This window comes from Myxocyprinus asiaticus, chromosome 33 (assembly GCF_019703515.2).
Source record: "Myxocyprinus asiaticus isolate MX2 ecotype Aquarium Trade chromosome 33, UBuf_Myxa_2, whole genome shotgun sequence".
In the NCBI taxonomy this organism is placed as follows: Eukaryota; Metazoa; Chordata; class Actinopteri; order Cypriniformes; family Catostomidae; genus Myxocyprinus; species Myxocyprinus asiaticus.
The window spans coordinates 37,952,308-37,980,251 of record NC_059376.1 but is presented as its reverse complement, the minus strand read 5'-3'; the positions used below and the strand labels follow the sequence as shown (position 1 = coordinate 37,980,251).

Here is a 27,944-nt window from a genome sequence, read left to right as displayed (position 1 = left end):
CAACACCTTCAGAGAGAAGCTCCATCAGGCTTAAAACACATCTACAGGGACATTTTGATATACTAATCATGTTATATTTTGTGCTTTGGGCAGCTCTTTTAGAGTGAACCAACAACACCTGTCCAAAACATGTTTAGGTCATATTTCCCCTCAAAAAAAAAATCGAAGGAAATAAATAGGAAATTATATTTAGCTTAAATTTAAGCTTATTTTAGAGCAATTAAAGGGATGGTTTACCCCAAAATGAAATTTTTTAATCATTTACTCACTCCGCATGTTGTTCCAAATATACATACTATACTAAATAGCATCTTAATAAGACTTTTCATGACTATATGCATATCTTTCGTATTTGCTGTAGCCACAACAAGCAATAAGTCTTAACCAGGTGATGTATGTTTAATATGGTGTAAACAGCAGAAGAGAGTATCACACAGCATTTCTGCATAATTCTGCTGTTATACTGTTAGAATGATTCATCATCAAAGACATGCATCCAGGAACACTGCCAATTGACAAAGCATCTGGGAATACGTTCTCTTTGCTTTAAGCACAGTTAAAGATTCCATTGATTTTCATGACCGAAATAAAATTGCACCAGAGTTAAGAGGGCAAGCTTTGTAGTTTTATCAATGATGAGTGTTCGTGTTTATACAGGCCATCCACACTGAATTTAGAACTGTGATGCAGAAACATGTTTATGGTTTATTATAAATTCATAGATAAATATGGCATCAAAAAATATTCATACACATTACACTGTCTCTAAATAACTTTATTAGAATGACCTGAGCTGAGTCATACGTCCGGTCCAAGCCGGGACATTACCCCTCAACACTGCCCTCTATTGAAAATAACATTATATCACAACAACAAGACACACTTCATTAATCTCATTAACATATAAGCTTTTGATTTAAAGGGGTCATATTGTGAAAACTCATATTTTCCTTGATGTTTTGAATAAAAAATAAAAAAAATCTATAAGAAATGAAAACATGACTATGTATTACTGAAAATAAGCTTTTAAAATGACTTCACTATCTGTACTTCAGCAACTTTCTGATATCAATGAATTTGAACACATAACTGTCTACATTTAGACTTCAGTAACACCTATTTGTTGTTCAGAAAGTAATTCTGAACAAACAATACAATTATTTAAAAAAATGAACTCATTTAAATCACACAAGTACTTTATTCTTACACGAGAATTCACACTTGCATTGTTAATCTTAAATTATTTGCATTGCAAAAATCAAGAAATATACGCAATGATAAAATCAATTATAAATTTCAACCGTAAATAAAACAATTATATTAACAAAAACACAGACAGGATATTAAAAACCCAGTGCAATGAAAATAAATAAACGAATTTATTAACCAGAGAAAAATAGCTGCATATCTACAGGATCTTGCAGTGATTGGAAAAGCTAGCTTGCACTGATTTTTTAAACCTTAAAACCTGTCGCTGTTTCATCTTTCTGTGCGGCTCCATTCGGTCGGTGGATCTCGAGGGCCTTTGGGTTTCTTTACGCGGCAGTTGAAACCTGAAGCGAAAGACAAACAATGTGAAAAATGTCCTGACACTTGCAGAAACCCATGACACCAGTGCATAGGTTAAATAGATAAATCATTTAGATTTTAGATTTAGATGGATCTTGGATTAGGATCATATTCAGGTAAACTATATGCACATTTACTTGCTGCCATGATGTTAGGCTGTTACAGTTGCTAAGGAGTTCTGAGTGTTCAAAAAGTGCCTTTTTCGTGGTTTTAAACGTGTGGTTTTAAATTGTTCTAAAAATCTAACCATTTACCCATTGCAAAGCAACAATTTATTTGCTTTAATTTACAAAATGACAAGTAAGCAATTTACATGTGAACTAAAAAGTGCATTTGCCAACCCAAATGCTAGCTCATAGAGTAACTAGAATAATTAGAAGAACACTAATTTGTCAAAAGACTTAACAATAACCCAATAATGCAATTACTTAATCTAATATATGTGTAAACAGTATATGGGTTACCCACCCAGACTGCCAGGGGCAAACGGGCTGCTGGTGTCCTTGACTGGGTTCGACACATATTCATAATCATCATCTATAAAGGACTGGCTTGCAGGATTTTCAACTAGGGGAAAAATACAGTTAGAGGATGTTAACAAACAGAGAAATGTTTGTGTGTGAGATACAGTGAATCTGAGACAGTGATCTAACACTTCCTGTTTACTGTTTGATCCCGTTTCACACTCACTGGGTCGATAAGGAGTCTCCAAGGAAGGTGAAGACTCCTACCCCATCCTAAATCCTTTGTGACTCTAAATTTGAATGGATTTATACAGTAAGTACTTTATAAGTTATAAGTACATTATATGTACATTTATATGTTTTGACATAAACATCTTTAGTTTGTTGAATAAATAAATGTTTGCAAAGCTTAACAACTTGACAAGCAGCCTTTTTCTCACACAAAACGAAATAAATTATGAAAAAATGTCATAACAAAATTCCATCAAATTTGAGTGATCTTTAATAAAATAAAATAAAACAAATGTTTCCATTTTTTATTAATTTAATTTAGATAAAAATTACACTATTCAATATGATGGAATTTTGTTATAAAATGAAAATGCATAAATCTTAAAAACATTTACTTTGTTGCTGAATCTATCTTATTTTCAGAGTGACTATTTGAACAAGGTGTAAATAGCACCTGCCACATAGTGCAGCAATTTGCATGCCAATAGTCTGGTGGAAACACAGAAATTCAAGAGTAACGGCAGCCTTTAGTATTGATGCAGTGGCGTGGGATGTAACGACAGTGTGGATGTGCTTTTATCGTGCGGATGACCCAGGCTCGATTTCACCTTTTAGTCCCACTTTTTCCCATCCTGTTTTCTGTCTCCACTCTTAAAGGGATAGTTCACCCAAAAATTTACTCACCCTCATGATATCCCAGGTGTGTATGACTTTCTTTCTTTACCAGAACACATTTGAAGAAAAACAGAAAAATATCTTTGCTCAGTAGGTCCTTAAAATGCAAGTGAATGGAGATTTTTCTTTTGAAGCTCCAAAAATCACAGACAGTCAGCATAAACGTCATCCATACGACACCAGCTGTTAAATTAATGTCTTCTAATGTGACACGATCACTTTTGGTGCGAAAAAGATAAATATTTAAGTACTTTTTAAACTCTAAATCATGCTTCCGGTCGGCAGCGGTACGCACGTGACATAATCGCATTGGCATTTGAAACACATGAGAACTGACGCACGTGCGTCACATCCGGATGAGCATTGCTGTTTACAAGTGAGAAGGAGGAACGCTGTACAGTAGCTTGGTTGGTTTTGGTTTAGATCTGTATTGATCTGTTTCTTTACTCACAATGGTAAATTTATGTGCTCATCCTGGATGTCTCAACCGAGTGAGTTCTGTATCCATGGCAACACGAATACGTTGCACAAGAGACTACTTGGACTCCACCCTTTTGTAAAGCGTTGGAAGTACTTAAATATTGATCTTTTTTCACACCAAAAGCAATCATGTCGCTTTAGAAGACATTAATTTAACAGCTGGAGTCATATTGCTGACATTTATGCTGACTGTTTGTGATTTTTGGAGCTTCAAAAGTGAAATCTCCATTCACTTGCATTTTAAGGACCTACTGAGCTGAGATATTTTCCATTCTTTTTTCCAAATGGGTTCTGGTGAAGAAAGAAAGTCATACACACCTGGGATATCATGAGGGTGAGTAAATAATGAAAGAATTTAAATTTTTGGGTGAACTGTCCTTTTAATATTTAATTTAATACAATATTTTTTGTAAGAGAAGGTTAGGGTTAGGTTTAGGGGTAGCAGTTGGTGTAAGAAGTCTGTTGGTCTCTAGATAAATAATAAACACGCTGCAATGATGCCCCTATACTGTATGTTAGCATTTAATTATGGGTGCAGATGCTTTTTGTTGCTATTTACACTTAGCGCAAATAGCCTCTGCCTTAAAATGTACAGTCTTTCTCTTTCGGGAAAACGGACCAAAATATTGATGACTCATCTTGCATGTAGAGATGTAAACAACTTTTTGTCTAATAAAATGCTCCCTTGAATAAGTATTTGTTTTTGTTTTGGATTTATAATTTAGTGTTTATTACTATTTTATGTTTAATTTGTCAAACCAATTTAGTTTAATTTCTGTTAGTTTAATTTTTAATTTTCTCAGTGCTTTCTAGTTTCAGTTTAGTTAGTTTTTATTTTAGTTTTAGTTTACACTGCCAAAGCTAAAGCAAGTTTACTGGTAACATTTAAATATGTGAAATTTAATAACATCATTAAATTTCTCAGGGAAGTCTTGTGTTACCTCTGTCTAGTGGCATTTTCATGTTTAATTAAGGTGGATTGTAAATGTTTAATATATATATATCTCTATATATATGTATATATATGTATATATAAGTATGTATATATATATATATATATATATATATATATATATATATATATATATATATATAAATATATTGTGTATCAAAAACTAAAACTAAAATTAATTCAAGGTCATTTTTGTTTTAATTTTAGTTAGTTTTAGTCATGAAAAATTATTTTAGATAAAAAACATTTTTTCATTTAGTTGTTGTTTGAAAACTGATGTAAACTAATGCCCAATGGCTATTAAAAAAAAAAAAAAAAAAAAAATGGCAGCCTGGTCTCATGAAATTTACGTGAACATGACAACATTTGTTGTACATGCTGTATATCATGTTTAGCTGCAGGTTTTCAGTGAAATGTCCAGCTGGGGGCGCCTGAAACAAGCAAAATAGTGTCTTATTCAGGCGCAGGTTTAGAAGTGAATTTTAAATAAAAACATTTATTGTTTTTAACCTAACGCTTTTGCCTGAACCTAACGAATAGTGTTTTAAAATATAAATGAGACATTTAAAAAAGACATCCTTACCAAATCAATACGTAAATCTAACCATTAGTGATTAAAAATGCAGAAGTGAAATGAAAAACCACATTTCCTTAAGCAACCACCCCATTTCATGTTGCTTTTATCACTCTGTAATGTCAAGTGTCAGCTTGAGTTCATGTCAGGACTTGAACCGCAGTCCTCCGACTCTACATACAACAACCTATCAGGTGGGCTACCGCGTAAGCTATCTGTGTTGGAAAAAAATATATACAGTATATGTACAGTATATGTAGGTGAGTCTGTAATAAAAGCATTAAACTTTGTTGTTTTTCAAAAGATGTGTTTGAGTAAAAGTGTGTCAATATCATAAAATAGTATGGTAAATGTATATAGAGTCATGTTTTCACTATGAGACCAGGTTGAAAAAGGGACAAGCCTTTAAATATGTCCCGCCCCAACTTCCTGTTTGACTAGGAAATACATCAACACTGGAAAGAAATCTTCACATGTCAAGCCAATTCATGGGATCTTTAATTGTCTAGTGACTAAAGTGTGACAAGTACATTTTTAAAAGTATAAATATTCCTTGTAGTCTTTTGATTAATATGAGCACATAAAAACTGCATATATGATAATTATTCAAGAATTGTCATGTCAACTACCCAAATAATGTTTAATCAAAAACTAAGCAAATCAAGTCATCTCTTACCTGGCAATATCTCATAACCTTCAAGGGCTGTCCCTTTAGGCCCCACCCCTCCTGTCTGATTGGCTGTTGCTCCGTCATACACAGGTGTGGTTGTATGGGGCATGAATGATACAGGTCTGTTTTTAGGTTTGACTGTGCTGTAAAGAGCATTGTTGTTGGTTTTCTCTAAATTAGCATTGTCATAGTGATGGACGGTGAATAAAGGGGGGGACGAGGCGGGCGGCTGTAGTTTGGGCTTGCTGACGACGGCATAAGTGTCGTTCATCCTGGTCTGAGGAAGAGGATTAGAAAGCTGTGGCCTCAGAAGGGGATTTCTGTAAAGTCAGAAAGTTACATATGAATGAGTTTTCAAAAGCAACTAACAATGCACTTATTACAGGAACAATCCAGGTTTGGAACAACATGAGGGTGAGCACATGATAAAAGAATTGTCAATTTTGGATGCCCTATTCCTTTAAAAATTCATTTTTGAGACTGTAATTTCACTCAGTTTAATATTCACAAAAATATTATGGTACTAGTTGCTTGTCAATGTACATACAGTATGCCTTTAAACCCGAAACATTGTAAACACCATATGGAACTGAAACATAAATTTGCATTGGACTTGTTCACGCCACTGGCTGCAAGAATATTCGGCTATACACTGATGACTCATGAGATTAACTAACATTAACGCTGATGTAGTAATGGGTCAGACGAGGACAGTTAAATTTCTCCCTGCAGTGTACGAAACAGAACTGATGACAACAGCTTGCATATTGTCAACATCCACCTGCGTAACACACATTGCTAAATGTTAGATTACATGTACAGTTACATGTTACCACAGTTTTGCCCTGGTTGTCAATCTTAAATTGGTCCCTGGCTGTGTTGCCAGATCACAGACGACTGCAAACAGTAAAGAGAGGTTAGAAAATGTGGAGCGAGGGTTGTTTTTAGTCATACCTTGTTTTTCGAGGTGTGCCGATGCTGCCTAACGATCCTGATTTCAGCGTTGGCTTTGACGGGAGTGCATTGATGTACAAAGAGTCTGAAGTCTTTTGTTTTATATATGAAAAACAAGAAGAAGAAAAAACAGAAACAAAATGTGATACACGTACAATGTGGAACAACTAGTTAGACAGAGCGTCTGTGTTAAACTGTTAAAGGATGTGTAAGCATTTGCATAGAGGAAGCACAGAGCGAGCCTGTTTCCTGCTAAACTTCTTTTTTCAAGCTCACATCTGAAGATCTGGAGGAAGTAAAACATAACATGATGTGACAACAAAGAGATGCAGCTGCAGATTCATTCATTTCAATTACAACACTTGCCATAGAGGAAATTTTGGATGCTTTTTCACATGATGAAAACAAGCGGAAATTGCTCCTTCTCTCAAAGAACAGTCACCTTCCACCAACCACAAGCACTGGAACATTAGTACATCGGCCCATAAAAGCATTATATAGTAGTATACCATGTGCTATTAAAGATCATAAAAATGGAGAGATATTTTGTAGAATGTTCAAGTGACTCTGACGCTGACACCGTCAAGCTCCAATAATGACAAAAAAAACGGCATAAAAATAGTCCATACAACTAGATTCTAAGTATCTGAAGCCATGATAGCTTTGTGTGAGGAACAGACTGAAATTTAAGTTATTCCCAGAAAATCTTGCCCTCTGCAGAAGCTCCCTTTTTTGGACTTTGACAGTGTTCGTCCCTATTCACTTTCATTGTACGGAAAAGAACAGCTTGGACATTCTTCAGAACATCACCTTTTATGTTCCACAGAAGAAAGAAAGTTATACTGATTTGAAATGACATTCCGGTGAGTAAATGAAAGAATTTTCATTTTTGGGTGAACTTTGGGTGAAGTTCTTTGTTATGTCCTACCTTGGTATGATTTTGTTGAGATTGCAAGACCTTTTGAAACATCTGAGCAACCATATGATAGACAAATCCATACTGCTCCTGCATAAATTCACAACAAACATGACACCTGACATCAGGATGTGTAAACACCAAAGGAATTCACTGAGTGTGGTGAAATATACAGTACCAGACATGGGTAAATGGATATATCCATTGAGCATCCAGCCTTACTATTGTTTAATTCAATGGGTAGATTGTTTAATAACAGTTCACAAATCCATAATGTACTGTAGATTAAACGAATGTTCTAGGTTCAATACAAATATTGAGGTTACAGTGAGACACTTACAATGGAAGTGAATGGGACCAATCGTAAACATTAAAATACTCACTATTTCAAAAGTTTAGCCACAAGACAAAAACAATATGCATGCAAACATGATTTTAGTGTGATAAAATCACTTACTAACCTTTTCTGTGTAAAGTTATATCCAATTTTACAACCACAACACTGTAACGCCGTAAACTCTAAAACGTTGATTTGAACATTTGAAATGTCAATTCAAACAATTTTCCATCTGAAATAAAGTACATGTTTTAGCATAAAAGTGCTTTTATAAAACTGTAAGCTTCACATTTCTGCCTTTTAAACCCTCCAGAAATTGGCTCCATTCACTTCTATTCTAAGTGCATCTGTTAACTTTTTTTTTTTTTTTTTTAAATTAAAGGAGGGACAATTCAAAATATTTTTTGTGGTAATCAACATTACGCCACAAATGCTGTCGATTGATTCTTAAAGGGGGATAGTGCATTCAAAAATGAAAATTCTCTCATCATTTACTCACTCTCATGCCATCTCAGATGTGTATGACTTTCTTTCTTCTGCAGAACACAAATGAAGATTTGTAGAAGAATATCTCAGCTCTGAAGGTCCATACAATGCAAGTGAATAGTGGCTAGAACTTTGAAGCTCCAAATAGGAGATAAAGTCAGCATAAAGAAAATCCACAAGACTCCAGTGGTTTAATCCATGTCTTCTAAAGCGATCCAGTTGGTTTTGGGTGAGAACACACCAAAATCTAACTCCTTTATCACTGCACATCTTGCCATTGCAGTCTCTAGGCACGATCATGATTGCAAGCTAGATTACACTTCCTAGTGCTTGGTGCATGCGCAAGTGCTGGATGGCGCTATAGGAAGTGTAATTAAGCTTGAAATCATGATCGTGCCTAGAGAACTGCTGTAAAAAAAAAAAAAGGACTTAAATATTGATCTGTTTCTCACCCACACTTATCATATCACTTCTGAAAACATGGATTTAACCACTGGAGTCTTATGGATTACTTTTATGCTGCCTTAATGTGCTTTTGGAGCTTCAAAATGTTGGTACATTGTCAGGACCTACAGAGATTAAATTTCCTTCTAAATATCTTTGTTTGTGTTCAGCAGAAGAAAAAAGTCATAAACATCTGGGACAGTATGAGGGTGAGTAAATGATGAGAGAATTTTCATTTTTGGGCAAACTATCCCTATAAGGCCATTCTATGTGCTTTGCAAAAAAAAAAAAAAAAAAAAAATTGTTACCTTAGTCTGCACAGCTGAGGGTCTCTGTCTTCTAAGCTCTAACACCAGGTCCAATATATTAAAATCTTTATTTATTTGCTGAGAGAGAAAAAACATTAGTCACAAATTAGAGCTACCTGTACTTTTTCAAGTGTGTAATTTCTGCTATTTCAGCACCAAACAGAAATGCCAATGTAAGTCAATTTTTACATTTTCTTAAGAAATGTGTGTGGTCCTTGCCCATTAAAACACTGCCATAATGCTAGGTTGTTGAATTTTGTTGCCAGAGTGTTGCTTTATGGTTGTTAAGGTGTTGTTATTGGTTTTGAGCACGTTCCTGTACTGTCGCTAGGGTGTTCTGGGTTGTTTCTAGGGTATTGCTAGGTGGTTGTCAGGGTATTTTGTGTGGTCAAAGTCAAAAGAGCCTACCCTCAAGTTTCTATGATACTCTGGTTCCTAGATATGGTTTGGGTCCCTCTTTCAATGTAAGTCTATGAGATATTTTCACCCGTTTTATTGTCTGGCACTAGAAAATCACACAGTGCATGATGAGTTAAGTGCTAAAGTTTACTAGGTTCACAAGTGATACCAAGTAACCCTAAGCACAACTACTCCCGCCCCAACTCACGCCATTAGTTGAGCCAGAAGTTGAAATGTCAAGCTGCTCAAACAAACAGAGCAATGTATTGAAAATGTCACAGAACCACAGTATTTAGACGTTTCTGCAAATCAACCTACAAATGGCTTACTCATTTGTGGTCTCTGCACATTACACTCGGACAGGAGAACATATTTTAACATCAAATAAAATGAAACACTTCACCTTTATGCACTGTTAATAGAGATTTGGGTTGGTTATGGAGTTAATACCTGTGCAAGCAGTAGATCGTTGACATAGTCAATGGCACAGATCACCCCTGTTCTGCCACAGCCAGCGCTGTTAAAACAAGACAAGCCGACACAATTCCATATCATGATATGATCCATTCTCTCCTGCATCTCAGTTCAGAGGGTCAAGGGGGTAATTATGGGCCATATTGTTAGACAGCACCTCTCTCATAAATATAGAGAGAGGGTTATGAGTGAATCTGGAGTCTGGACGTTAACTGTTTTTTTTTTTTTCCAGCTTCACATCAGGTGCTGAATATTTAACATCTCTCGCTTCATTTAAATGGTGACATTAAAATGCATGGAACTGCAGAAACACAGGCTGGCCCCGACTAAACCCCAACAACAAGGACGGACACGACCTGATGAATTTTCATAGGCAGATGGGTCATTTATCAGAAGCCAAAATTTGTAACAGTAATGCTATAATATAAAATATTTCAAGATACAAGCTAATAAGAATTATGGAAATGAATGGATAGTTCACACAAAACAGCACTTATTTCACACTTTTCTTTACTATTTGGTCCAATTCATCAATTTCAAAAACTATTTTTTTTTTAATTACAATTTAGTTTTATAATGAAGTAAATTAATATGGTGGCACAATTATAGTTTTGTCTACAAAACTCATTTCAAACATTTTAGCATATGCCTTCAGACCAAAAAAAAATGTAAGATCATGAGAAACATTTCAGTCAAGTGTTTCAAAACTTTTGACCGGTAGTGTATATATATATATATATATATATGCATAAAATAAATTGTTATTTGAGGGGCATTCTCAGCTAATATTTATATATGTGATTAATTTGATTAATTAATCAGGACACCATGTAATTAATTTGATTACAAATTTTAATCGATTGACAGCCCTAATTAGTATATGTTGAAATACAAAATTTACTAGGATTAAAAAAAGCTGTAAAAGTATTGTTCATGGTTAATTCATGTTAACTAATGATTACGAATAAAGTCTTTTTGTAGACCTGCAATGGATTACTATGGGGTCTGTCTGGTTGCTCTGTTTTTGCCGCGTCAGCTCCATCATGCCCAAAATGCCATCCGGAATGTTTGGAATACCACGATCCGGCCAGGACGTGTACTGGAAATGAGATACTTTGCGAGTTTCCTGAGTGAAAAGATGAACAGTTTTGACCTGTTAATAGATTACAGTTACACGTATATTCTGTACATTTCACAAAATTGGCATGCATGAAATGAGCTAAAATGGGAAACTTTCCACATTGAGGCAGTTCCTCATTTGGAACTTTTTCAGAATAAACAGCATTTTACAGGATATTCAAAATAGAATGCACTGCATTTTTGTGGCTGACACGTTTCTCTTTAAAAACACTATTTTTTTTCCCTTTTGATACTGTTTGAGGTTTAACACTTTGCTTTTTGAATCGTAAAGCACTTTGGTTCAACCTGGTATTTTAAAGTGTGCTTTATAAATAACCATTGACTTGACAACACTCTTAAAGGACTAGTTCATCCCAGAATGACAATTTTGTTATCATTTACTCACCCTTATGTCATTCTAAACCCATATGATTTAACATTCTTCAAATATCTCCTTTTGTGTATCATGGACAAAATAAAGGCATACAGGTTTGGAATGACATGAGGGTGAGTAAATGATGATAGAATTATAATTAATTATAATTAATCTAAAAATAAAGGTTCCTCAATGGTTCTTTGCAGCACCTTAAATTGAAAAAAGAACCTTCTTCTTGAGCTGCTATGATACTTTGGAGATTAAAAAAAATTCTTTCTGTTTCAGATTAGTTTTTTTTTTATTTTAATAATGACAAGTTACTTGCCCTTTAATACAGTATACTGTATACTTCCATTTTAACTGAGATGCAGTACTACACTAAATGCATCCACAGACTGGGGTTCTTTAAAGCATTTAAAAAACACTTAAAAAAGAACTTTAAAAAGATTTTCAGTGACATCATGCTGTAAAACCCTTTTGGTTCTAATTTGACCCTCTATTTGAGTGAATGTGACAAATATTGAGAATAAATAAATTCCAGTGCCATGACGTCAGATCCTTATCATATGTACTTCGAGAGCTGGCACACTGGAGACACCAGGGAACACTTACATCACAATATTTTAATGCCAACGTCCGAACAACGATTTCCTCATTCGGTCGAGACTCCTTAAACTGTAGAAAAATTAAAGTAATCAGTAAGAAAATGAGTGTGTGCAGACTATGTGTGCATAAAACTGCTGACAAAAACCTGACAAAACTTGCATGTTTCAGGAAGTGATGAGATAACATCAATAGTGGCTGTTGTGAAACATGAATATCCTTTGTGATGCAGCTGAGCCCCAACTTTTGAATTACAAACACTGTTCACATAAGTTTATGAGGAATACAGCAAACACTTACGGTTGAAATAGTAAAAGGACCAAAAGTGGTTGTTTCTGTGGTTGGTGCCCAGTAGACCTCACATTTTTTCTAAAAAAAAAAAAAAAAAAAAAAAAAAAAGGTGAAAACAGTTAAAGAGTTATCTCAACTAACGTGGTTAAAGGGATAGTTAAAGGGACAGCAAAAATAAAAGTTCTGTTTCATGTACTTTATGTACAGTATAATTCATGTATATTTTTTAAACACATATTAAAGCAGAATGTTAGGGACCAATAGCCTCAGTCACCATTCACATTCATTCTATGGAAAAAAGGTGTTGTCATTTTGCATAACATCTCCTTTTGTGTTACACAAAAGAAAGAAAGTCATACGAGTGAATGATGACAGAACTTTCATTTTTGGGTGAACTATCACTTTAAACCTTAAAAACAGTAAATGCACAAAAGTTTTAGGCATATGGCAAAGAACATTAGAGGAAAATTGAAGATTACCTTTCCCATCTCGATTTCTCTACATACCATGACTATGACCTATCAGGAAGAGACTGACCAAAATCAATGCATTTCGTCCCACAATAGAATGCTTTAATTTTATAATGAGACAATTAGGCAATTAGCTGAAAGCAATTCAGTGAAAGGGAGATAACACATAATTATATTTAAAAAAATATATATATACTTCTAAAAACACAGTTCACCTTAACATTGTGTTGCCAAATCATACGCCAGAAGTCAACCACAGTGTTGTTTAGAGGGCCTTGAGTGGCGATGTACGTTCTGCTCCCAGTGGCACCCTATTGAAGATACAGTAAGAATTGGTCTTAATTAATAAGAAACCTCAAATAAGTCACTGGAATCGTTCTTTCTTTCTATCCATCCATACCTTCATCCATCCATCCATCCATCCATCCATCCCTCACTTGGTCCGTCGGTCCGTGCAATATTCTATCTATCTATCTATCTATCTATCTATCTAAACCACTTCTTTTTCTTTTTTGTTCTTTTTTTCTATCCATCCATCCATCCATCCACCCATCTGTCTGTCTGTCTATCTATCCAAATAAGTCACTGGAACAGTTCTTTATTTCAATTCTATCTGTCCATCCATCCATCCATTCATCTATCCAAATAAGCCCCTTCTTTATATTTTTTTATTTTTTTCTATCCATCCATCCATCTACCCATCTGTCTATCTGTCTGTCTGTCTTTCTATCTATCTATCCATCCAAATAAGTCACTGGAACAGTTCTTCTGTCTGTCCATCCATCCATATATCTAAAAAGCCACTTTTTTTTCTTTTTTTGTAATTTTTATTCTATCCAACCATCCATCCATCCATCCACCCATCTGTCTTTCTATCTATCTATCCAAATAAGTTACTGGAACAGTTCTTCTTTTCGACTCTGTCCATCCATCCATCCATCCATCCATCTATCCAAATAAGCCTCTTCTTTTTCTTTTTTGTTCTTTTTTATTATATCCATCCATCCATCCATCCACCCGTCTGCCTGTCTGTCTGTCTATCTATCTATCCAAATAAGTACATGGAACAGTTCTTCTTTTCGATTCTGTCCATCCATCCGTCCATCTGTCCATCCACCCACCCACCCATCCATCCATCCATCCATCCATCCATCCATCCATCCATCCATCCATCTATCCAAATAAGTCACTGGAACAGTTCTTCTTTTCGATTCTGTCCATCCATCTATCCATCCATCCATATATCTGTCTATCTCTCTAGACTGTGATTTCAGTAACTGTCCTAATTTTGACACACTCCCAATTGAGGTTGAACCTGCAACCTTTGAATTACCAGGTTCTTCACCTACCATCTTGCCAACATGAAATGTATGGTTTAAGGTTAAAAATATTGCAGTACCTTGATGAAGCTGGCATTAATATAATCAGACTCATATTCAGATGTGGTTGGAGTCAGACAGACTCTGGTTTGATCATCTGTGATAGAGAGGAAAAATATCAGTCTTATGATTATGATTCTTTCATCAGTGTGACAAACATCATTGTGATACTTCATTGTGGTACACAATTTGGAGACTCAATTATGAACTATTATGACAGCGTTAATGGCATTGTGATGAGAAAAAATATGAAATATAGGAACCATAGGTGGCATGTTTTGACAGATTTGCTCTAATATGACAGTGAATGCAAAATGATGTGACAGAGAATGCAGTAAGACAATTTCACTGCATCACTGTGTCACACTGAGAGCTACTGTGAGTCACATATGTTTACAAACTGATGCGGTCTGCGCTCTCTGTTAAGATAATGTTGAATTCACAATAGTGCTGCGATCAAAACAAATCTAATCTAAATGCACCAGAGATTATTCATTTTATCCCAAAATATATTTTGTAATATACAGAGTGTGTGTGTATATATATATATATATATATATATATATATATATATATATATATATATATATATATATATATATATATATGAGAGAGAGAGAGAGAGAGAGAGAGAGAGAGAGAGCAAAATACACCTTAGCAAAATACATTTAAACTTTAAACCATTCCTGACATTTAATCGTAGAAAACATTCCCTGTCTTAGGTCAGTTAGGATCACTACTTTATTTTAAGAATGTGAAATGTCAGAATAATAGTAGAGAGAATGATTAAGTTTACATACAATTTGTTAATATTTGGTAGCATTGCCTTTAAATTGTTTAAATTGGGTCAAATGTTTTGGGTAGCCTTCCACAAGCTTCTCACAATAAGTTGCTGGAATTTTGGCCCATTCCTTCAGACAGAACTGGTGTAACTGAGTCAGGTTTGTAGGCCTCCTTGCTCGCACATGCTTTTTAAGTTCAGCCCACAAATTTTTCAGATTGAGGTCAGGGCTTTGTGATGGCCACTCCAAAACCTTGACTTTGTTGTCCTTAAGCCATTTTGCCACAACTTTGGAGGTATGCTTGGGATCATTGTCCATTTGGAAGACCCGTTTGCGACCGAGCTTTAATTTCATGGCTGATGTCTTGAGATGTTGCTTCAATATATCCACATAATTTTCCTTCCTCATGATGCCATCTATTTTGTGAAGTGCACCAGTCCCTCCTGCAGCAAAGCGTCCCCACAGCATGATGCTGCCACCCCCATGCTTCACGGTTGGGATGGTGTTCTTTGGCTTGCAAGCCTCGTCCTTTTTCCTCCAAACATAACGATGGTCATTATGGCCAAAAAGTTCCATTTTTTGTTTCATCAGACCAGAGGAAATCTCTCCAAAAAGTAAGATCTTTGTCCCCATGTACACTTGCAAACTGTAGTCTGGCTTTTTTATGGCAGTTTTGGAGCATTGGGTTCTTCCTTGCTGAGCAGCCTTTCAGGTTATGTCGATATAGCTCTCATTTTACTGTGGATATAGATACATGTCTACCTGTTTCCTCCAGCATCTTCACAAGGTCCTTAGCTGTTGTTTTGGGATTGATTTGCACTTTTCGCACCAAACTACGTTCATCTCTAGGAGACAGAATGCATCTTCTTCCTGAGCGGTATGATGGCTGCATGATCCCATGGTGTTTATACTTGCATACTATTGTTTGTACAGATGAACGTGGCACCTTCAGGCATTTGGAAATTGCTCCCAAGGATGAACCAGACTTGTGGAGGTCCACAATTTTTTTTTCTGAGGTCTTGGCTGATTTCTTTTGATTTCCCCATGACGTCAAGCAAAGAGGCACTGAGTTTGAAGGTAGGCCTTAAAATACATCCACAGGTGCACCTCCAATTCAGTGCACCTCCTATCAGAAGATAATTGGCTAATTATCTAAAGGCTTGACATAATTTTCTTGAATTTTACAAGCTGCATAAAGGCACAGTTAACTTAGTGTGTGTAAACTTCTGACCCACTGGAAGATCTCCTAACGACTTGTCAAAACTATAATTTGCTAATATTAAATCTGTGGAGTGGTTTTAATGGTAGAGTTTTAATGACTTCAACGTAAGTGTATGTAAACTTCTGACTTCAACTGTACATATATATATATATATAAACAGGTATTAATAAAATATGTATAGTTCTTTAAATTTAGCTTTCACTTAAATTTCTTAAAAACTAAACTAAAATAAATGTAAAAAATAAATAAAAAATAAATAAAAATAAAATGATTTAAAATAATAGTTTTTTTTTTTTTTTTTTGCTGTTTGCCATAATTTACACTGAATTCATTCAGCAAAATGTTTACACTTAGATTTTTCCTTTCAAAATATGCAAAGATTATAAAGAAAAATAAAAAATGTGCTTAATAACCCACACTCTCATAAAAGCTCTGAAAGAAACCTGTTGATAAGACTACATACAGGGCAGAATATCCCTATAGCGGTTTTTCTTCACATTTTCTTTGATTCCTCCTGCCTCAGTGGTCAGTCCATAATCATCTTTCATTAATACACTTTTCTGTCGTACCAACTGCAGAGAGAAAGAGAAAACACAAAGTTACCAGACTAAAAACAAGTCTACTTTCTATGTTTTAAATACAACACTAGTTTTTCTTCATCGCAGGGTTAGAGGCGTTAGGTTGTACCACACCATCTGACCACAAGGTGGTGTCCTGTTGCTTGTTTGCCTCAGTGTACCGTAGTTGTTTTCTAAGCAGCATCTGAAAGCAGAACTTGACAGGAGCTGAATGTCTGTGTATAAAATGCTGGCCTGTGCTATTTGAGGACAGATGTGGTTTGTGAAACATAACAAATCCCCATAAACACAAACTTATAATACAATGACCAAACACACAGAGACCACAGGTAAGGCTGTAGCAAGGTAATCTGGGCCCCCTGACTGTATATTGCTCTGGGACCCTTTCCTATTAAAAAGTACAGTTTAGATTTTTTGTGGGGCCCCCTGTACCTTTGGGTCCATAGAATCATTATCACCTTTCACTCCACTTGCTACGGCCCTGACCACAGGTATAACTAGTCTATATGTGCCAAAGTTTAACCTATAAGACAATTATCATTTTAAGCCACACAAAACCTCTCAGCATGTTGCCATCAATAGAGCAGTTCATAGGCCAACACGGAAGGCTAATTCGCCATGGGTTCTATTAGTAATAAGATGACAGGACTACAAGATAGGTGTTGTCACTATTGTCACTGTTGAAGAATAACTTAAATGTATCACTGTGAGATTCTAAAATGAAAAAGCAGGAATAGCTGTAACAAGATTAGAAACAGTGTGAAGGAGTGGAATGTCCTCCTGAATTCCTCCCATGCCCTACTATCTCTCTCTCACTCTCAGTATAAGTTTTTGAAGTGTGCTAAAGGCACATCTCTAAATTGTTTTATTTTTCTTTTGATTTACATCTCTAAATTGTTTTCTTTTCTTTTGATTTTCTTTTCTTTTATATGGAAAATGATGCAATTTGACAATAATGTTAGATACAGTGATATGAAGGAGAGGTTCAAACAGCTTTCCTCATCATGATTAAGGATTTTATATATTCAGAGGGCAATATGTTAAGTGAAGAAGTTAAGTGTATATACTAAAGACAAGAGATTCAGTTGAAAGTTCATCTGAAAGAATAAATGTAGGTTCAAAAACTATCTAGAGACTGTTATTGAATTAAGGTGATGTTTTTAAATTAAGCTTCCTAGAAGCTTGACAGAGGCTACCTTTATTTTGTTTTGTTCTGATGTTAGTCCCCACCGTGATGCATGGTCTTATGTGACGTTTGCTAAAATAGCAGAAATACAACCTGAATGGAAATTAATGATCTGTAAATGAGTTCAATTGTAGCATTTGACTTTTAATTTGGACAATTTTAATAGATTGTTAGAATTTGAATAATGCTTTTTGAATTTAACCATGTTCTGAACTGTCTCCATATTTAAGCAGTTGTAGATGGTTTCATTGGCTGTGACGGTTCTCAGGTGATACTCCCTGAAACAAAAGAAAATATCTGTTTACTGATGCCAAATTGTTAAGGATTGGCTAATAGGACTGAGCGGTATCGAGACCACTGGCATGAGGTGATGACCCAATGATGGGTAAGGCTCTCCAATGGCAAAAAGGGGGGCAACCTAAGGCAGGGCATCACCGCCCCTGTTAGCCTGCCCAAGAATGGGTGAGATGGGTTTAAGGAAGTGGATGGATGCTTTTAGGTCGGAAGCATCAATAGGGAGGTCTAGAAGAAACCTGCCCGAAAACTGTGAGTTCCACTCAACCCGGCTGCATTTTAATAACCGCATACTAAAACAACTTATCACAGTGTTAAATACCAAGCATTCTGTCACACATACATTTTAATATTAATGGTGGTGACTAAAGATTAACATTTCTTGTGTTGTTTGAACCTACATTTTAAAAGCACACATTTATATCTCAAACATGTATTTTGACACCACTGTGTTTTTAAAAACCTAAGTTGCTAAATAAGGACTACAACTACCACAAGGATGCAAGTTTAAGCCCTTGACGAATCGAACAGTCGTTGTAGTCCTTAAGTAACAACTTGCTAACAACTTACGTTTTTAAAGCACATAGTCACACCTCAAACATGAATATTGACACCACTGAGTTATTAAAAACCTAAGCTGCTAAATAAGGACTATAACTACTGCAAGGACATGAGTTTATGTACTTCACAAATCTGACAGCCATTGTAGTCTTTAAGTAGCAACTTGCTGGCAACGTACAGTTTTAAAGCACACAGTAATACCTCAAACATGAATTTTGAAGCCGCTGTGTTGTTAAAATGTTGCTAAATTTATGTTTATGAAGACTACATGACAAATTTGTAGTATTTAAGTAACAAATTTTTAGCAACTTACATTTTTAAAGTGCACAATGGTTTCAAAATTTACATTTGAGGTATGACTGTGTGTAATTTATGGTGTAGAACAAAACGTGAACGTCTCTTCAAGTAGGCTAATGTTAACAAAAGACCATATTTCCTCATAAATTGAAAAAGGCAATTCTAAAAAACCAGGGAACTCCTGCCTCGAAAATGCTACATCTCTTCCGAATTTGGACTACAATCTGAACAACTTTGTACTTGCATTCATTGAACATATGAAGGCTATAAATGGCTGCAATCACGTTTCATGGCTAAACCTGCTATCTGTTGTAATACCAAAGAAACACATTTACATGTACTGTTTTCAGTTTGATTCTCTCAATGGTGTCTCAGTCAAAGAACCCACAGTACATTCTTACCCACTTCTGTTTCTTTTTACCACAAGCACTACAGCCTAGGCTGCTGTTTCTTTCCACATATGCTTTAAAACCTACCTCTGAACACTGCCCATAGTTAATAAATGACTGTTGTTTAGAAACTCAATGAGGAACTGTAGTTCGTTCTTGTCATAAATGCCTTCTTGCTTTCACTTATGAAGCCAACTGAGTCAAAAAGCAACAGACACTTCTGTAAAACTGTGGCATGTCCTTTTTTTGGCATTCTGAGTTCTGGTCACCATTCACTTTTATTGTGAGGACCAACAGAGCTGGGATATTCTTCTCTTTTTGTTCTGCAGAAGAAAGAAAGTCATACACATCTGGGATCGCATGAGGGTGAATAAATGATGAGACAGTTTTCAATTTTGAAATTTGAATTTTCATATTTTCACGCCCAATAAAAAAGTACTGTGGCGGTACCAGTGATGGTATCAAAAGATAATATCAAGATATTTTAATATATTCCATGGTACTATATCATAACCAGATTCATATAGGCTGCTGTGGTATTTCCATGGTATTCATAGGTACTTCAAAGAACACTATGGTGTGGCGCCATGCGAGGGTTGGACGTGTGAATGGCGAGCTCTGCGCACTTTGTTAGTTTTTAATACTTTTTTTGTCATAAACCGGTGAGATTCTATACACCCTGATCCATAAATATTCTACGAAGACAATATGTCAAAGTATTCAAAATCCTCGGGCTCTGGAGACATTAAAAGACACTTACGTGCTCAAGCTGATACCCCAGACAGGGCCGCAGATCAGGGACTCGTTTTGGATGGCATGGCGAGAGAGATTCAGCATCAACTGTTGAGCATGTCGGCAATGCTGGCGAAGGTTGTAGCTGACTTGGAGGATCTTGCTGTAATACGTCGATCGATCACTCCATGGAGACGAAATTCTCTGAGGTGATTACAAGAGTGTCGGACGTTGAGAAACGGATCGATTATCTGGAGTCATCGGAGAGGGAATTAGCTGCTAACCTGCTAGACTTGGAACGCATTTGGGAAAAGTTGGAAGACTTAGAGAATCATAGCCGGCGAAACAACATCCAAATTGCTGGAATGCCTGAGAACGAAGAAGGCCAAGTGTAAGGGGGTTCAGTGGAAAGGAGGAGGCAAGAACCGGCTTGACAACTTAAATAATAATTTAATGAACAACTTAACCAAGAGCACACAAACATAACCACACACAGGGCAGCTGCCTGTAACTCTCTCTCTCTCTCGAACTGTCGTCCCCAGCCGCATTTATCCCTCGCGCACCCCATCAGGCTGATTGGGGACCGGGCATGCGTCATTCCAGCCCGGCCCTGCCCTCCTCGGCTCTACACCAAGATATTGTGAAATTCCTGGACGAGCTCTTCCCGAGTCTGCTCGATATAACAGGCCATAAGCTGGAAATCAAGTGAGCTCACAGGGTTCCGGCTCGGAGATCCACTGAGAGAGACAGGCCCTGATCAATTCTGGCCAAATATCTGAGATCATCCATAAAGATCTTGTGTTGTATGGGGCGAGGAGTAAAGGAAGGCTTTCTTGGAAGAACCACAATGTTTTCTTGTTCCCAGACTTTGCGAATTTGACAAGAGAGAAACATGATCGATTCAAGGAATGCAAGAAACTCTTACATCAACGGAAGGTCACTTATGCACTGATGTTCCCGGCCAAATTGAAAATAGATACTAAGGATGGCCACAAAAAATTTACATGCCCACAGCAAGCAATGTCCTTCGTAAATCAATGGAATGAGTAGTTCATTGTTTGATACTTTCTATGCAGCCGAGTGTACCTGACTCACTAAACATTCACTCGTCTGTCCGAGGAAACTGGGCACCTTTTTTGTTTCTTTTTGTGCTGGTTCTGCCTAGCGGCTGGAGATTGTTTTGTGGAGGAACACACCTTTGGAACAGTTATGTGGATGAATCTACACATCTTTGTGTTTATCCCGCCTATTGGCTGGAGTTTGTTTTATAGATTATTTTCTGCTGTGTCATTCTGTCTCACACAATTTGTATAGAAGCACCGGACTTGAGCAAACCGATGGCAAAGTTGTAGCGGGGACTCCCGTAGGCATACATGGACTGCTTGAGTTTAGAGGGATGGATGCCAGTTGGCACTGTTGTGTGCAGGGTTAATGCACACATTTTTCTTTTTTTTCTTTTTTTTGTTCTGGGGGAAGTTCGGGGTTTGTTTGTTGCTCTAATGTTGGAATGCGGTCTTTATAATTTTGTTTTTGACACACAATCTATTTTTTCTAATATGTCAAAATGTCAAATGTTAATAGGAGTGGATTGTCTCTCTCCATGTGGAATGTGAATGGGTTGGGGCACCCCATAAAAAAGAAGAAGGTTATTTATTTTCTTAAACGTAAGAAATATGATATTGTGTTTCTTCAAGAAACGCATCTTTCCCCAAAGGAAGCTGAAAAATTTAGAAAGGTATGGGGTGGACATGTTTTCTTTGGTGCTGGCTCAAGTAAGAGCAGGGGAGTCATTACATTGATAAGTAAACATTTACAATTCAAATGTCTCAAACAGATTAATGATAAATTAGGAAGAGTCATTATTGTTTTAGCAGAAATTCAGGGGTAAAGGTTGATTCTGGCTAATATTTACACACCTAACGTTGATGATCAGGGCTTTTTTATATATCTTGAAGGGATGTTACAAGGCAAAGCACGAGAACTCGTGGAGTTGGAAGGGAATATTAAAAGTGCTGAGGCAGATGTCGTCTGATGGCCTCAGAGAATTGACCCGATTGAAATACAGATATAATACTATTTTGTCGCGGAAGGTGGAGTTTTGGCTAATCAGGGCAAGACAGTCATACTTTGAGTCGGGGGACAAAGCAGGAAAGCTTTTGGCTAGATTTATAAAGCAGAGAGAGTCTTTTTCTACCATTCCCTCTGGTGGTGAAATATTTACCTCAGCCATTGATATTAATAATGCTTTTAAAGAATTCTATCTTGATCTTTATAGTTCCACATCTTCGTCTACTGATGAAAATATTAGAAACTTTGTGGAACCATTAGAACTCCCTAAACTGACGACTGAGCAAAAAAATTCTCTTGATTTTGAGATAATCTTGGATGAGCTTTGCAAGATAATTAAGGCCTTGCCTACAGACAAGGCTCCAGGGCCAGATGGTTTTGCCGCTGAATTTTTTTAGATTTTATGCTACAGAATTGGCTACACTTTTGTTAGAAGTTTATATGGAATCATTAAAGAATGGAAATCTTCAGTCTGATTCTTAAAAATGACAAAGATCCAAGCGAGTATAAGAGTTACCGTCCAATTTCCCTGATCCAGCTAGATGTAAAAATATTGTCAAAAATTCTGGCTAACCAATTAAGTCAAGTTATGACATCTCTTATACATACAGATCAGGTGGGGTTTATTCAGGGCCACAGCTCTTCTGATAACATTAGGTGTTTTATCAATGTTATGTGGTCAGTGGCGAATGATCAGACTCGGTCGTGGCCATCTCACTTGACACTGAAAAGGCGTTTGATATGGTAGAATGGGATAATCTTTTTAAGATTTTGGAAATATATAGGTTCGGGAATCCTTTTATTGGATGGATTAAGTTACTTTATAGACACCCTGTAGTGGCAGTACAAACAAATGGATTAATTTCAGATTATTTTTCTCTGGATAGGGGCACCCGGCAGGGTTGCCCTCTTTCCACATTATTGTCCTGTTTTGCCCTGGAAACATTAGCAGCCGTGATAAGAAAGGAGGATGATTTTCCAAGGGTGATGGCGGGAGTTGTGGTGCATAAGCTTCTGCTTTAAGCAGATGATATTTTATTATTCGTCTCTGACCCTTCTAGATCTATGCCTTGCCTCTACCGAATTATTCATTCCTTTTCTATGTTCTCGGGATACAGAGTTAATTGGTCTAAATCCAAAGCTTTGGCTCTGACAGCGTACTGCCTAATAACGGCTTTTCAGCCAGGCGCCTTTCAGTGGCCCAAACAGGGCATAAAGTATTTGGGTATTTTATTCCCAACAAATGAGTGTGATTTAGTTAGAGTTAATTTTGACCCTTTAATAAAAATGTTTGAGCGATGTGGGCAGGTGGGCTTCATTACATTTATCGATGATTGGGAAGGTTAATGTTATTAAAATGAATTGTATTCCAAAATTCAACTACCTGCTACACTCACTCCCTATCGATTTCCCCCTCTCTTATTTCAAGCAATTTGATAGCATAGCGAAGTCCTTCATTTGGAATGGTAAACATCCCAGATTACATTTCAGTAAACTGCATAGGCCGATTGACAAAGGTGGGCTGGGCCTACCCAAGATTTTGTTTTATTATTATGCGTTCGTTCTCAGACATTTGGCTCATTAGTTGCTTCCACCTGAGAGAATCCCTCGCTGGTTTTGTACTGAACAGGAAGTTCTTGCCCCTATTTTGCCATTGCAAAGCCTTTCTATCAAACTAACCGGAGAAGTTAAATTACACCCCACATATCTCGCATTTACACTCGGTATGGACAAAAGTGTCCAGAGTGTTTCATTCGGACATTTATTTAAATGTTGCCTTGAGCTTATGGCTGAACCCCAAATTATGTATTAATAAGTCCCCTTTCTGCTGGTCAGAGTGGATTGTGAGGGAGGTTAATACACATGGTGACCTATATGAGAGCGGAGTGTTCAGATCCTTTGAAAATCTGGTTCAACATTTTAGGATTTCCAGATCTCAGTTCTTTAGATATTTACAGCTGCGCCACCTGCTCTGTACTATTTTTGGGAGTAGCATACACCCCCCTAAAACGGCAGATACTCTGGGAGTGGTGTTTACTTCTTTTGGAAAAGGTTTTGAGGCATCAGTGTATTACTCCCTGCTAATTCAGAGTCTGGGGGATAGAGTTTCAACTTCTCTCAAGAGAATATGGGAGAAAGATTTAAACTTGGTATTGGAGGAGGGAGTGTGGGCTAGGATTCTAAAAAACGTCAAGTCTGCATCTAGAGATGCAAGGGTGCACCTTATGCAATTCAAGATTTTACATCGATTCTATTGGACCCCCTCTAGATTGTATAGGCTTGGTCTTAAAGACACACCCACCTGCTGGCGATGCCAATCAGAGGATGGAGACATAATCCATGTCTTTTGGGGGTGTGTTAAGATACAGAAATTTTGGTTGAAGGTTTAGAGTCTTGTGTGTGATGTACTGGGCACTCGGGTTTAATTAAGCCCTAGACTCTGTATTCTGGACGAAGGGGCGGTCATCGATGTTGAGAATAGACACATAAAGAGTTGGGTCCTAACCAGCATCATGATCGCCAGACAGATTCTTTTAAGGGTTGGAGGTCGGCTGGAGCGCCCTCATTTCAGGAGTGGTGCTCGGAGATGGGAAGGGTGGCGGCCTTTGAAGAAGGGTCATTTAGAAGACTAGGGAAATTGAATTTGTTTATGGAGAAATGGGGCAGATATCTGACGTTGCTGGATGTGTGATAATTATTATTTTTTATTTGTTTGTTTTTTTAGTTTATTTTTGTGTGTGTGTGCTTATAATCATGTACGACCACTGGGATGTTGTTGGGGGCCAGGGTGGGGTTGGGGATTTGGAGGGGGAGGGGTGACAGTGGGGGTTAATTGTTGATTCTGTATATATTTTTTTGTTTTTCTGTTCAATATGTAAATCAATAAAAAATTGTTAATCAGAAAAAAGAACACTATGGTGTTATTAACATCACAGTAGTGTCCAAAACATCAACTTCAACATATCATTGAACTGACATCAACTATAGATCTGTAATGCATTTACACTGTATTTACAGTGGCCCCAATAAGTACAGTATTTGGACACTTATGCCACACTTAAAATGTATGAATATCATTGCAGTAGAAAACAAAATATCAATCCAAGTGTCATTTATTTCAAAGAAAGTTTGTTAGGTTTTAAATGATAAAACTGTTCAAAACAAAAAACTATTTTGATATGTTCTGGTTGTCAAACATTAGTGGAACATGTCCATAATTAATATGATGAACTACAAATGTGGTTACTCTATAGGAAACCTGTGTGAACTTGAGAGGAACTGATTTTATACATCAGTTGTATAAACTTGCCTTTAGGCAAGCTGGTTAAAGTAATTGCGGAAATCAGGAAAGTTGTTTTGAGAACAGCTCTAGCATCATTTGTTTGCATATATACCACTTGTTTTGATATTTTGCAATGGCACTTCATTTTTAATTGTGACTTTAAAGTCCAAATATGTACTTTACCATGGTAAATAATGGTATCAGATGGTTATTCCATAGTATTTTGGTATATAAGCCATCTACAGCAATCTGGTTATATTTACACAGTATTACATGGCTACATGGCATTTATAAAATATGCAAAAAAATTTAAACAAGTGAAATCATAATTGAACTGATCTGTTAAGTATTATATAATGTTTGTTGATTACTTATACTGTAAGTTATTCTAAAGTTCCCACACTAATATATAAATAAAAATAATGAATGCATTTGTTTATTGTGGAAATGACCCACTCACGTTGAACTCGGAGGAGATGAGTTGATCTCCTCTGCTGTCACTGTCGGACAGACATCGGACCCGCTCCACGAACCGCAACAGGTGCGTCTCCATCGTTATACAGTCACTCTCAACAGCATCTTCCAGTCTAGTCCCAGTAATATTATGATTCTGGACCTCCGTATCCTATTCTGAGCGCCTACAGTCTCTAATAGAAATTCATGGAGCGCCTAACAACAGCAGCGAAACTGTTTCCGTCTTTGCAAAGCTGTTCAGCAAGCAGAAGTGACACGGGGAAGTTTCTCCCGCTGATCTGAGATCTGTTAACAGCGGTCAGTTACCTTCTCGCATCATTTCCAGCAGCGAGTCACTCACCAGCCGCAGCCACGCCAAGTTTCTTACTCTAGTCAATCCGCTGTCAGAACCTCACCTGTTATTAACATGTAGTTGTTGTGATCGCACGAACCAACCAACCAAAAACTTTTTTGATACGCGGGGAATTACTGACCGCTGTTTTCTGCCATTGTTTTGTAGATCGACAGTTGTTGATTTGCAGGGGCGTAGCAGTCATTTTAAAAGTGGGGGGTACACAGCTGTCAGTATGTGGCGCACAGACCCAACACTTACAGTGCAGTATTCATATATTCAGGGTTGGGAGGGTTAATTTTGAAATGTATTGCACTACAGATTACAGAATACATGCTGTAAAATGTAATTTGTAATGTATTCCGTTAGATTACTCAAGGTCAGTAACGTATTCTAAATACTTTGGATTACTTCTTTAGCACTGGTAGATTTTTTCACTTGTTTTGACTGTATTTTGTACAGTAAGACAAAAAAACACATGTTAAAAATACATTCTCTGAAAAACCTAAATATCTTATGCAGTGTTGTTTCTAAAACAAGATAAATCAAATTCTTGTTTTAAGGATTTTTAGATATTTTTACAAGAAAACAATACAAAAATTATTATCAAGAATATAATTTTTTTCCCTAATATCAAAGGTCTTACTAGAAAAAAGAAATTATGATCTAACATGATTTTTCTAGATAAAAAAATATGATCGTGCCTGGTAACGTGTGCATGAAAAATGGCTAGAAATAGCATTTTAGCTTAGTGTAAAGCTGACAATTTACACAAGGTTTATTTCTATTTCTTCTGCTCCAAACTTACTTCAAACTTACTTCTCTGTCTGCTTGTATGAATGTAACACATCATAAGAAAGTGTTTCACAGCTGTTCAAATGCACTTTGGATCACATCATTTATATGTATAAATGTTTTCCATCTGAAAGGACTAAATATTAAATGAAACAAATGACAATAAAATGCAAAGTAATCTCTTCAGTAATCAAAATACTTTTTGAATGTAACTGTATTCTAATTACCAATGATTTAAATTGTAACTGTAGTGGAATACAGTTACTTTTATTTTGTATTTTAAATACGTAATCCCGTTACATGTATTCCGTTACTCCCCAACCCTGCATATATTACAATATATATTAATATATAATTATGATATAAGTATATATATATATATATATATATGAATTATTTACTTTTAATATTTGTAGTATTTTAAAGATTCAAGAATTGCACTTAGAGCACTTGTTTCTGTTTCACACATGACAATAAAAGACTGAGCACAAGCTGGTCCTGAATAAATTATTTAATCCAATACAATAATGTCAAACGTGCATGTTTGAGCCACTTGGATTTAAATGTATCCCAAGTGGCTCAAATATTTTGACTACGTTCACCAAAATTCGGTCAGATCAATTTAATGATTCAGTGACCATTTCGGGTGATGCCAGAAAGTGGTGACAAATGAGTGCCTTGTGTGAAATTAGTCACTGAATCAACGATCAAAAGAAAATTTTAATCCTTTCTACAGACTTACAAATAGACTTTAGTAGAGGTTTTAAGCATTAGAAGAACAA

The 27,944-nt window shown here is 36.3% G+C and overlaps 1 protein-coding gene across 4 annotated transcripts; it reads right to left on the bottom strand.

The window, feature by feature from the left end:
* Positions 1 to 760: 760 nt before the first annotated feature.
* On the bottom strand, positions 761 to 26,314 carry LOC127423930 (tyrosine-protein phosphatase non-receptor type 18-like). Of its 4 annotated transcripts, none has more exons than XM_051668637.1 (16): positions 26,023 to 26,312; positions 20,241 to 20,416; positions 16,639 to 19,803; positions 14,192 to 14,268; positions 13,008 to 13,103; positions 12,802 to 12,840; positions 12,332 to 12,400; positions 12,041 to 12,103; positions 10,917 to 11,059; positions 9,910 to 9,976; positions 9,061 to 9,138; positions 7,498 to 7,575; positions 6,570 to 6,661; positions 5,622 to 5,935; positions 2,038 to 2,136; positions 761 to 1,553 (listed from the first exon to the last, which is right to left on the bottom strand). In XM_051668637.1, the coding sequence occupies exons 3-16, from the start codon at positions 16,721 to 16,723 to the stop codon at positions 1,480 to 1,482; spliced, it is 1,374 nt and encodes a 457-aa protein (XP_051524597.1). In that variant the 5' UTR covers positions 16,724 to 19,803; positions 20,241 to 20,416; positions 26,023 to 26,312; the 3' UTR covers positions 761 to 1,479. The 4 variants fall into 4 exon arrangements, with proteins under 4 accessions (XP_051524597.1, XP_051524598.1, XP_051524595.1 ...); XM_051668638.1 differs by having other exon boundaries at positions 16,639 to 16,747; XM_051668635.1 differs by lacking the exon at positions 20,241 to 20,416 and having other exon boundaries at positions 16,639 to 16,747; positions 26,023 to 26,313.
* Between the last annotated feature and the right edge of the window lie 1,630 nt (positions 26,315 to 27,944).

Bases quoted from the DNA above. Each gene is read 5' to 3' on its own strand.
- LOC127423930 (XM_051668635.1), bottom strand. From the start codon at position 26,115: ATGGAGACGCACCTGTTGCGGTTCGTGGAGCGGGTCCGATGTCTGTCC. The intron at 9,139-9,909 runs GTATTAACTCCA...TTTCTCTCTCAG, and splicing joins ACGATCTACTGCTTGCACAG to CAAATAAATAAAGATTTTAA. The intron at 6,662-7,497 runs GTAGGACATAAC...ATAAAACAAAAG, and splicing joins CTCAACAAAATCATACCAAG to ACTTCAGACTCTTTGTACAT.